The sequence below is a fragment of the Gracilinanus agilis genome, chromosome 1 (genome assembly GCF_016433145.1).
Source record: "Gracilinanus agilis isolate LMUSP501 chromosome 1, AgileGrace, whole genome shotgun sequence".
NCBI classification, from domain to species: domain Eukaryota; kingdom Metazoa; phylum Chordata; class Mammalia; order Didelphimorphia; family Didelphidae; genus Gracilinanus; species Gracilinanus agilis.
Window position 1 is genome coordinate 404,135,464 of NC_058130.1, and position 12,996 is coordinate 404,148,459.

At 37.3% G+C, this 12,996-nt stretch overlaps 1 protein-coding gene across 1 annotated transcript in view; it reads left to right on the forward strand.

The window, feature by feature from the left end:
- The window catches only part of SMAD2 (SMAD family member 2), a 97,367-nt gene that overhangs the window by 14,094 nt on the left and 70,277 nt on the right, over positions 1–12,996 (forward strand). The window contains exon 2 of the mRNA XM_044664839.1: positions 11,809–12,100. Within this exon, the coding sequence (XP_044520774.1) occupies positions 11,865–12,100 (236 nt within the window). The 5' untranslated portion in view covers positions 11,809–11,864. The remainder of the gene's footprint in view (positions 1–11,808; positions 12,101–12,996) is intronic.

Sequence of the window (12,996 nt, forward strand, 5' to 3'; positions counted from 1 at the left end):
CTTTTTATTCTCTGCCCACTTTATCCTTAGATTTATATATTTGTGTTAATTCCCAAGTGTGCTTTATACCTGTCTACAAGCTGTAAAGCTAAAAACTTCACTAAAACTTTTTGAGATGGCCTTCCACCTTAAATAAAAAGACCCTCCCCCCCCCTTTTAAAATACCCTTACCTTCCATTTTAGAATCAATACTGGGAATTGGTTCTAAGGCAGAAGAGTGGTAAGGGCTAGGCAATGGGGATTCAGTGACTTAACCAGGGTCCCACAGCTAGGAAGTGTCTGAGGCTGGATTTGAACCTAGGACCTCCCATCTCTGGGCCTGACTCAATCTACTGAGCCACCTAGCTGCTCCCAAAAGACTCTTATCATAAATACTTTTTTGCAAAGATTTTTTTCCCCCAGTCCAGTTTCTCTGCATTGATTCTCTGTTGCAAAAACTTTACAATTTCATTTATCTGGAATAATTAGATAATATAATAATCATTTTTCAAAAAAAAAAAAAGAGAGAGAGAGAGACACACACACACAAATGGCTTTATAGGATAAGTAAACTGCCCTTTGTCACATTGTAATCATCTTAGATGGGTTTCTGAACTCAGCTCCCATGACTGAGAAGAGCGGGCTTCAGAAATCCACCAAATACATGTATAACCCAGATTGAATTGCTTGTCAACTCTCGGAGTGGGGGAAGGGAGGGAGGGAGACAATATAAAACACATGACTTTGGAAAACTTAGGTGGAAATTTGTTTTTAGAATTTTTTTAAAGAAGGCTTAATACAAAAATCCACCTAGACTCCACATTGCCTGGGACTTTGTATGCCCTCACTGAACTACCTAGCTGCTTTAGTGGATAGACCACTAGACCTGGAGTCAGGAAAACCTAACCAAGTTCAAATTTGGAATCAGACTTTAGCTGTGTGACTCTGGGCAAGTCACTTTAACCTGTTTGCCTTAATCCATTGGAGAAAAAAATAACAAACCACTCTAATCTTTGCCAAGAAAATCCTATGGACAGTTTTGGGGTCAGGACTTGAGTCACATTGACTGAATTAACAGCAAAAGATGATTAGAAAGTTGCTTTTTTTGAACCAAGGCTAATCCAGCCCCAGGGACTGCTTTGTCCTAGACTTATGGTGGTGAACCTATGGCACAAATGCCAAAGATGACACGTGGAGTCCTCTCTGTAGGCATACTCTGGCTTGGGAGGCTGGCCCTGCCCTCAAATGCAAGGGGTGGGGCATTCTAGCCTCTTTCTACTGTTGCTGGGGCTGAGCACTGCAGAGCTCCTGGATGTTTGAAGGACTTCTCTCAGTTTGGCTATAGATTCTATGCACCTATCACTCTGCAAAAGATACAAAGTCCTTTTAGTCTTCCTGGACCCTTACTGGGTAAATAGAACAGGTAAGGGTCCTGCTTTTGTAAGCAAAGAATTGTTTGAGTCCCAGCTCTGCTGATTGCCCTGACCCTAATTAAAATAACCCCCTAAGCAAATCTAGGGCTGAGCCCCATTCACCAAGCCCTAAGGGAATATGCTAATCAGATCTTCCCTAATTCTTCCTAGGAAGATGGGGAAATCACACACCCAGCCAAAAGGAGGAATTGAACCTGCTAACCCCTGAAGGGTCCCCATGGAGCCATCCTATGTACCTCCACTGCTATAAAACTTGGAAGGGCAGAATATATGGACCCAGGTCTCTTGCATTAAACCCTTTATCTGCCCAGACATATGTGGCAGTCTTCTCCTGGTTTTTGAATGATGCACATCCAGCTACCTGGGCAGATAATTCCCAAATACCAGAACAGTAGCTAAAGGAGGTCCCTCAAAGAGAAGAAAATCACTGCCCCCTAGCCCCTGGTCTTAAGGGCCCTGGGCTGGGTGTCTCAAAGGCCTACCAAATACCGGAGTCTTCCAGGAAATTTGCCTCAACTCCAGTTCTAGCTGCAGCCTTTCACTTTGAATATCCCTAGGCCCACCAGTATAAGTGCTTTGATAAGGGTTGGGTCACTGACCCTTTTCCTTTTAATATGACTCATGCACTGTGTAGAAATTGCACTGGGAACCCTGTCACCTCCAGGAAGGGAATGAAGATGTATTCCTGGTATCTTTCGTGGCCATACCCCTGTGCCTGTGAGCAGTTGGGGCAGGGCACGAAGCAGGGGTGGGGCATGGCCTGGGGTCCCTAAAAAGTTCCAAAAGGTCCCTTGTCACTCTCCTAATGGTGGTAGGAAGAAGATGGAGAAGGAAGTTTCATCAGATGCTAATCAGGTCCTAGAGGTGGCATCTCTGGCTTCTTTTAGGTAAAGCTTCCCCATGTTGTGGGAGGAAGGAAATCAGAGAAATAACTGATCTTATCACACCTAGTATTTGAGTAGGCAATTCTGGAGGGCCTACGTGTTGGTTTGTCCAGGTAGTTTAGCAAAACTGGCAGAGTAGGGAGTATCTTCACACATGCTAATAGATTCTGGAACAAGAATTCCAAATCTAGTAACAGAACACTTGGTGGTAAGAAGGGCTACAATACTATTGTGGTGACAGGTCAGAATAGATAGCAACTTCTTCATATTTCTGAAACCATTAGACTTCTAAAAGACTTCTTAAAGAATCTGGGTTTAGAAATATAACCCACTAGGACTGGTGCTAGAAAAGGTACTGAGGCAAGACCTTTTTTTGTTTTGAGAGACTCTGCCAGAACAGAATAGCTTCCAAAGTAGATAGTATGTTTTGGGGCAAGAGATTCTAGTGAACCTCGGCTTTGAATAAAAATGGAGGACTTCAGTGTCAATACAGTAAGAGAAGAGTGGGTAGGGATACACTCCCTAATTAGTAAGAACCTAAAGTTCTAAAGCACAGTGAGGTAATTAACTTTTCATCAGTTTTTACCAGTTGTGGCATCACTACCTTCTTGATTACTGTATTCTTTTATCCTTTTGTTTTTTATATCTAACTTTTCTTGATCTTAGTAGCTCTGGAGTCCATTATCATATGTAGACAGATATCTTCCAAATCTATATATCCCACTGTAATCATTCCTGCTATTCTAACTTCTTGTGAGATACTTCCTGAATATCCTTTTTGACTTCTGGGATTCCGCAGTCTAAAATTTACATGAGTCCTTCCCTATCCCTCCCTGTCAAAATCCCTTTTTCTGGGGACAGATAGGTGGCTCAGTGAAAGAGAGAGAGCTAATCCTAGTGACAGGAGGTCCCGGATTCAAATTTGATCTCAGACACTTTCTGGACAAGTCACTTAATCATTGCCTAGTCTTTACCACTATTTTGCCTTCATGATTCTAAGATGAAAGGTAAGGGATTTTTTAAAAACTCAAAACTTTCCTTTTTCTTATGAGAGCCCCATTATCTTTTTTTTTCCCCATTATCTTTTGTCATTCATGTTCATAACATCTATCAACTCTACTCTCTCCATTATGCAGTCTTAACAAACTTTGCCCCCCATTACTTCCATCTCATGTCTATTCTCTTCTCTTTATTCACTCAGATGCCATCTTTATTCACATCTTTATTACTTTTTGTCTTAATTATATTGTAATAGACTCCTGCCTTCTAAAGTCTTTTTTTTCTTTTTAGCTAAACTCTTCAATTCATAGGTGCCAAAATAGTCTCCCTAATACACAAGTCTGATGAGGTTGCTACCCTGTTCAAACATGTTTAGTGGCTCTAGCCTTTGGTAAAATGAAAGCGCCTGTCCAGCATATAAGATCCTACACAGTCTGCCTCCAATCTTTTATTTCACATTTCTACTCTTCACTTACTGTGTTCCATCTTTAGTTCATTTGTGCAACTTCCTTTTCCCCATGCTCCTCATACATTCTTTCCTCCTGGAACTCTTCAATTTTTCAGATCCTCATCTTTGACAATGAAAGCTTAGATCAGACACATTCTGTTCTAAATCTGTTAATATGTTTTTCCTCCTCAGATTACCATATATATTACTTACTTTTTTATGTCTTATGCTGTCATTGAAGATAAGCTCTTTTAGGGGTATTATTCCCATTTTTGTCCTTGTAGAAGTCTTGAAAATGGTTTCAAAGGCTGTTCTAGCTACAAATCTATGATCCCTAGGTATCTTCTCAATCTCTAGAGCAAACTTTTCCCATCCACTGTCTCTCCCACACATCAATTATTTTATTCACTTTTATAGGAAGTAATGAGGTTTAGGGAAACTAAAAGACTTCTTTAAGGTTTATAAATCCTACTGTGGAGATAGGAGATTTTTATTATAGTCATATTGCATAAAAATCAAGGAGAATGGGAATCCGAAAGGCCACATGCTTTGGAAATTAGGAAATTTGGAGGACCTTTTGAGAGCAGTTTCAATGTGTGTGTGTGTGTGGGGAGGAGGGGGGTAGCATGTTTAGACAACTCTTTGAAAAAAGATTTACAATTTCTAGTGGGCTACAAGCTCTTCATCAGTCTACAGTGCAATGTTAGTAAAAACCAATGTGACTTAGGCTGCATAAAGAGAGGCATAGCTTCCATGAATGAAGAAGTGAAAATGCCCTTGTACTCTGTCCTGGTCAAACCTACTTTGGCAGGTTCAGGTTTGTAAATGGATAATATTCAAACAGGGACGACCAGAATAAATGAAGGACCTTGTGAGGATGGATTGAAGGAAATTGAGTTAGCCTGAAGAGATCAGTTAGGGGACCTGATTGTTGCCTTTTTGATATTTGAAGAGCTGTTATGTGGAAGGGAATAAATAGCCTTGGTGCTTTTGTGGGGGTGGGGGTGGGGTGGGGTGTGGAAATGCAGAGGCCAATTTAAACTTGAGGATAGGAACATCATTGAACATTCCTAACATTGAGAGCTCTCTCACTGTGGAATTTCCTACCTTGGAAAGCAGAGATTTCTACTCTTAATGGGAAATCTTTAAACAGAGGCTGTTCAGCATATTGTAGTGGTATAGATTGGATTAGACAACTGTTCCTCTCCCTTTCAGCTCTGAAATTCTGAGATTCTGTGAATAGTGGGGGAGGAAGCCAGATTTTAAGGGGTTGAGGAATGAGTGGGTGGTGAGGAAGTAAAGATACTGAGTGTAGACTGTTCTTTTGAGAAGTCTGGCAGTAGAAACAATATGGGGGAGAAGAGGGTGAAGGGAAGTTTTTTTTTTGTTTTTTTTTTTTAAGGGTAGGAGGAATTGGGTATGTTTATAGACAAGAGGGTGAAATCACATTAGGGATTCAGGACTCCGAAGATGGAGCAGCTTTTTTGAAGTGGTATATATGTTGATTTCTTGAATGAAAGTGGGAGTTAGTATTTGAATTTTTAAATCTTGACTTTGCTTAATTTATCTTTCACTTAGGAAAAGTTAGTATTCTCTAAGGTCCCTTATAGTTCTAAAGTTATGATCTTTTAATGAATACATAATTAAAATCCACATTCCTAGTGTTCAAGAATTTGAAATTTGACTGACTGAAAAGAATTCTTATGGTGCAAGAGAGAGATGTCTTGCACATGCCTCAGTTTAATTTTGCTCTTCAGGCTTTTGGATCTTAATTTAAATATTACAAGTGTTTTGTGTTGTTTTTTTTTTTCAGACAGGGAAGCTTATAATGTTTTAAGTAATAGGAGATTAGTAGCACTTGTGAATACATGTAAAATATTGAGTATAATAATATTTCACTTATCCAGAGCTCAGGTGTTTGGTAACTTTTTCTATTTGGATACATTCTGGTATAGGAAACCAGCAATAAAAATGCAAAGCATCCATGAACCCCAAGGCTTTTCATATATTTACTCATCGATTACCTAACTCAGAGACCATTTACTCTTATACACAAACCTAATAGGCCTGGTTAGCCACCAAAGATTGAAAGGGGACAGGGCACACTGCTAAAGGCAGACATGCTAATAGCATCAAAAAGTAACAGTTAACCACAGGGAAAGAGGCAAAAGCCAAAAAAAAAAAAAAGAAAAAGAAAATTTTAAAAAGCTGAACAATATGGATCAATTTAGTATGAAGACAAATACCCTTATATAATTTCATGAAGCTATTACAACATAACCATTTTTTTTTATAACCATTGACCATCAGGCAATAGATTAACAAGCCCCTTAATGACAAGTTTTATTTAATACCTCAAGGCAGACCTAACATGGTACTGGAAACAGTAGTTCCTTAAAGGTGGAAGGAAACTTAGAAGTCATCTAATCTAATCCTCTCTTTTACAGATGAGATAACTGGGGTACAGAGAGTTCAAATGATTTACCCCATAGTCACATGTGGAAGATAGAGGCTCCAGAGCCATTGTTCTTTCCACTATATGGAGCTGGTTATCCTTAGCAAGTAACAACAAAACATTTATTAAGAAATATTTTGGGGGACAGCTAGTTGTCTCAGTGGAGTTGAGAGTCAGGTGGGGCGTCCTGGGTTCACATTTGATCTCATACACTTCCTAGCTATATGACCCTGGGCAAGTCACTTAACTCCCATTGCCTTTATCAATTCTGCCTTGGAACCCATACACAGTATTGATTTTAAGATGGAAGGTAAGGGTTTAAAAACGTGTGTGTGTGTTTGTGTGTGTGTGTGTGTGTGTGTGTGTGTGTGTGTGTGTGTGAAGAGTTGGCAGTATCACTATTAATAATTAGATTATCATTTTAACTACTATCCCATTCATTCTATCACCTTTCTACCTCATCTGGATTATTGCCATAGCTTTCTAACTGGTCCACTTGCCTCCAGGTACATTTCCTCCCTCTTCTGTAGTCATTGAATATTTTGAAACAATTCAACCTTTATGGCAAACATTTTCTCCTTATGATGGAATTTGTAAAACGAGATTAAATATATCTTTTACTTTGCTCTGCTATAAAGAGTATTTAATCCTTGTGGTTTGCATATTATAATGGCAGAATTAAGAAAGGGAAAGAGGATGGGTGCTAGAATGTAACACCAAGATACTGTTACATAGAGGCAGGAAGAAAGGGGAATAATTAGGGATTGTACATGGATTTCTTTAACCTGGAGAGCTTAAGCCAGTCTGTTAAAGGATAAAGAAAATCAGGACACTCTGTGTCTGGAATTAGGGTTAAAAATCAGCACAATTTGAAATTTAGTGAAAGGAAAACCTTTGGGCTAAGAGTGGAGTTTTCTTGATGGGTTTAGAGGAAGAGCTGATATTCAAAATAGATGTGGCCATCCAGACCTAGGGCCTAAGGCAGAAACTTACCTCTACTTTATGAAATCTTTTCCACCTATGTTCAAAGTGCTACTTCTTTGATAATGTCTTTTCCATATTTCCCTTGCTAGAAAAGATTTTTATCTCCTTGAATCAGGTCACTCTTTGACCTCTCTTATGTATGTCATCATTTTCTAATGTCTTTTAGAGTAGTATTCTAACAATACAGTAATGGTTTTGAGCTCTTTTAATCAGCAGAAAAATAATTTGTTAGCTTTCCTTTACTGATAGCTAAACTCCTACACCACCACCCAAAGCAAAGTTGTTTTCAGAGCTTTAAGAATTTCCTATAATAGGTCATCCAGCAGCTAGATGGCATAATGGATAGTGTCAGACCTGAAGTCAGGAAGACTTATCTTCCTGTGTTCAAATGTGGTCTCAGCCACTTAGTAGATGTGTATAGTCTCTTGGCCTCAGTTTCCTCATTTGCAAAATGATATAGAGAAGGAAATGGCAAACCACTTCATTTTTTTTTTTTTTTGTCAAGAAAATCACAATTGAGGTCATGAAGAGTTGGGGCATGACTGAAAATGGCTAAACAGGGGGCAGCTGGGTAGCTCAGTGGATTGAGAGCCAGGCCTAGAGACAGGAGGTCCTGGGTTCAAATCTGACCTCAGCCACTTCCCAGCTGTGTGACCCTGGGCAAGTCACTTAACCCCCATTGCCTAGCTCTTAACACTCTTCTGCCTTGGAGCCAATATACTGTATTGACTTCAAGATGGAAGGTAAGGGTTTAAAAAAAAAAGACTAAACAATAACAAACATAGGTCATATTCGGATATTACATTTCTTTTTGACCATTATAATGCTTCTATCTTTAAGCAGAAGTGAAAACAGCTATCCATTTGTTTGATTTAGAGAACCAAAGGATACAGATTGAATTCTAGTTACTGATAACTAGGCCAAAGAGAAACTCCCACTGATTGGTGTGGTCACAAGCAGATAAAGACCCTGATGTCTGGACATTTACCTTTCCTTCATTTGTTACTATGTAATCAGTCACTAGGTAGTCAAGTTAATTATCATCTTCCATTCCTACCACCACCTTTATGTCTCACCTGGATTATTGCAGCAATTTTCCTAACCAGTCCATTTACTTCAAGGTATTATTTCTTCTTCTTGCTTAGCAGTACCTTGCATAAGACTACCAAATGCCACTTAAAACTCCTTCTTCCCTCCTTCCCTCCCCTCCCTCTGAAATGTTAGTGAGAATAAAGTTGTAATTTTTTTTCTTAGCCAGGTTCATGGACCCTTGGTTTGGAACTCTTCACCTAAAGAAAATGGAGATAAAAGGGTTAAACTAAACAGCTGAAACAAGCTGGATATTAATGATGATTCTACAAAGGAGATAAAGGATCATTATAACTCTTTATGGATTAAAATCTATAAACTTAATTATTTGCCAAAATATACAGTTTAGTTTCTTGTTTATGACACAGGCGTTGTGGTTTTAATGAAAAAACTACATTTTCATTTGTAAAGAAGTTTTCCTAAGAGCTTCTCACAAAAGGCAAATGACAATGGATCTTCCACTGTAGGTCAGTCCCCACGTGGCATATTCATTCTTACCTTTGCTTTTTGTTTTTCTCATCCCCAGAATATTTTCTCTTGATCTGTTTAAAAATTATTTGACATAATTTGTTTTTATATTACCTCCATTTTACAAAATAACTATCTGTTCCCCATTCCAGAAAGCCATCCTTTATAACTTAGAAATAAGCACAAAAAGTATAAAGTCTGGAGTCAGAAATTCCTGGGTTCAGCTCTGGTCTCATATGTGTGACCCTGGACAAGTCACTTAACCTCTACCTCAGTTTCTTCAACTGTAAAATCTGTGTAATAGCACCTATCTCAAGAGTTATTGTGAGATTCTAATGAGATAAGAGTCAATCCTCAACTTTTCCATGGTAATGGCACAAAAGTAAAAAAATAGGAGCCTTGATAATTTAATCTAGGGGAAATAGGGGCTTAAGTTCCTGTGACCACTCAAAACTAATCTTTCACTGGAGATTGCTGAAAAAACACTTTTGTGCATGTAATTTTTAAAAAGTATTATTTTTCCCCCAAAACATTGAAGCAATTTTTATTATTCATTTTGTCATATTTTGAGTTTCAAATTCTCTCCTTTTTCCCCTCATTCTTCTACCTTTGCTGAGTTGGTAAGCAATTTGATATAAATTATACATGTGCAAACCCAGCATACCATTTTTATAACACAACATTGTGTTAATATGCACTTTTCCTAATACTGTAACTGTTAAATAACCTATAAAATGTAGCACACAAAATAGGTTAACACGAAAAAGATTTTTTCTCTTTAGTGATTCTCTATAATTCTGTGATCTCATCTCAATTAAAAAAAAACATTGAATTTAGACTACAATATTGCCGTCAACCTCCTTACATTGGCTGCTCTCTGAAAAACCAAGGTTTTTCTTGCTGGTTGAGTCACTGCTCTCCAAAGACTCCAAAACTGGGGTAGTCTCAACATCATTCTTATACTTTAAATGCACAGGCAGCTCTTTACAACAGTAGGGTGAACAAGACCAGTTGAAACACTTAGTAGGAATCAAAGCACTACACAAACTTGTGCACATTATGCCTCATTTTTTTCTCTAACATATGCATCACTGAGAATGTGCACAGTTGCCAATGGGAAAGTAAAAATGAAGTTACTAATGCAAATACTCGAAGTTGTGAAAGTTAAACATGTGACTGCTGAGGATTGACTGTATTTGTAATACACATAGTAGACATAATATTAGGCTTCCCTTTCCTCTTAAAAAAAGGCAAAACTGTTCTAAATCTCTAATAATTAGAGAAATGCAAATCAAAACAACTCTGAGGTATCACCTCACACCTAGCAGATTGGCTAAAATGAAAGAAGGGGAGAGTAATGAATGTTGGAGGGGATGTGGCAAAATCGGGACATTAATGCATTGCTGGTGGAGTTGTGAAATGATCCAACCATTCTGGCTGGCAATTTGGAACTATGCCCAAAAGGCTATAAAAGAATGCCTGCCCTTTGATCCAGCCATACCATTGCTGGGTTTGTACCCCAAAGAGATCATAGATAAATAGACTTGTACGAAAATATTTATAGCTGCACTTTTTGTAGTGGCAAAAAACTGGAAAATGAGGGGATGTCCTTCAATTGGGGAATGGCTGAACAAATTGTGGTATATGCGGGTGATAATAAACTGGAGGAATCCCATGCAAATTGGAAAGACCTCCAGGAACTGATGCAGAGTGAAAGGAGCAGAGCCAGAAGAACATTGTACACAGAGACTGATATACTATGGTAAAATCGAATGTAATGGGCTCCTGTACCAGCAGCACTGCAATGACACAAGACAGCTCTGAGGGATTTATGGTAAAGATGCTACCCACATTCAGACGAAGGACTGCAGGAGAGGAAACATATAAGATAAACAATTGCTTGAATACATGGGCTGAGGCGGACATGAATGAGAAATAGACCCTGAACAAGGACACATATTACAACCGGTGGAAATGTGCGTTGGCCATGGGTGGGGGGAGAGCGGCGGGGGTGGTGGTGAAGGGGAAAGTAGGGGCATAGAGTATGTAAACAGGTTAAAAACGAATATTAATAAATGTCTAATAATAATTTAAAAAAAAAAGGCAAAACTAACCAGCATATCAACAATTATATGTTATGATCTACAATAATCCTCATTCCTGTAAAGAAGAGAAATACATTTTCTTATCTCCTCTTTTGGTTAAAGCTTGTTCATAGTGTTCAATTTTGATTTTTGTTATCCTTTCCATTTACGTTTTTGTAGTCATTGTTTATATCACAATTTTGTAGTCCTATTTATATCACTTGGTAACATTTGAATCTTCCCATGCTTTATATTCTTCATATTTGTCATTTTTATTTCATAATAATATTTTTTTACTTCATATACCCCATTTTGTTTAGCCATTAGCCAATCACTGGGAATCTACTTTGTTTCTTTTTTCGGCACTGCTATAAATATTTGATGTAAGTTGAATCTTTCACTCTTATCTTTGACCCTTTGACCCTCTTGGGATATATGTCTAGCAGTGGACTATTTGGAATCAGTGGTTATGAGCATTTTAGTCACCTAATTTATTTTAAAAGAGTTATTGAATTCATTAGATAGTATTTTTTTAAAAATATTGTGTTAGGCGAACCTGATGGAATTCTGATTTTTTTGGTGTGTGTGTGGGTGCTATTTGCTATTAGTTCTAAATAGTTTCTTGTATAGATGCTCTTATTTCTGTAAACAGCTATAACATTTAAATTGTGAAATTTGTTTAGAAGAGTAGCATTGCTTTCATATTACAAGAGTTAAGGAACATACATTATTTGAAATTTCAGTTTTAAGTCTTTTATTCAAGGTTCTTAACTGATTACATTATATTCTCTATCAAAATATTTTTATAAATATATATCTGAAGCATATTCTTAAAATTAGGAGTTTAAAATTCAGTTATGTATTAAAATTCAGAAATAATTTTTGTGTAAAAGTTTTGTCATAGAAATTTTTCCTTGCATCATCTTGCATCATCACTTGACTTTGGCATCCTTTTCCAATTTATGCTTTGATTTTTTTTTTCTAGGTTGGATAAAGAAAACCTCTTTGTTTCTGTAAATTGCTGCTACCTGTGGCAAGAACATGTCATCCATCTTACCGTTCACTCCACCAGTTGTGAAGAGGCTTTTGGGATGGAAGAAATCTGCTGGTGGTTCTGGAGGAGCAGGTGGTGGAGAACAGAATGGACAGGAAGAAAAATGGTGTGAAAAAGCAGTTAAAAGTTTGGTAAAGAAGCTAAAGAAAACGGGAAGATTAGATGAACTTGAGAAAGCTATCACCACTCAAAACTGTAATACAAAATGTGTAACTATACCAAGGTAAGTGTTGTATGATATTCAGGTTGATCATCCTAAAGGAAAGGCAGACTTGAATTTTACTTAAAGACAAAAGTCAGGAAAATTTCTGTGATAGACTTCCAAACTTGCAAACAATGTGTTATGGTATTATAGATGTTTTATATTTTGCAATTAAGAATTGTTTCATGCATTTCATAAAGCCATTTCCTTAAACACTGAGGAAGTTAGTTTAAGGAGTAAATACTTAGATTGTGTTAAGAAGTTCTGTTGCCCCTAGGATGTATGTGCTGCAAGGTAACAATTTCTGCAGTTGAGTGTAGTGTAAATAAGGAAGTCATTTAGTTGTTTTTTTTTTTTACCTTTTTTTTTTAACTTTTTTTCCTTGGTCAACACTTCAGTCAGTGTATAAAGAACATCTTTAATGTTTTGGTAAATTATATCTACTAAATTAGTGTTTTTCTTGAGTTATAGTACTTTTGTAAGAAAAGAAAAAAATAATTTTTGTTGGTGCCAATATACACCAGGACTTACTTAGAACTGATTTTTAAAAATTTGAATATTTTTAGGATTAAGCTAAGAAAAAAAATCACTTTGTTGAAACAGCATATGTACTTCTTAAGTAGTTTTTCTTATACAGTTTTATAAATAGTCGTTGATTTTGAGTTTTTACATATAATGCTACTGGTAATATAGTTAAATATACTAAATATACCATATACTAAAACAATAGATTTTTGTAAAAGGGAAGACCAGCAATACCTTATTAACATACTATAAGCTCTCCATTTGGCACATTCTCTTTTGACTTGTGCTCTTCTTCCAGGGTAGCCACTTCAAAGCCTCAGTCAAAGTCATAAACCACTAGCTGACATATTCTCTGCTTCTATATCAGAATTACCACTTTTTCCTGTTGAATT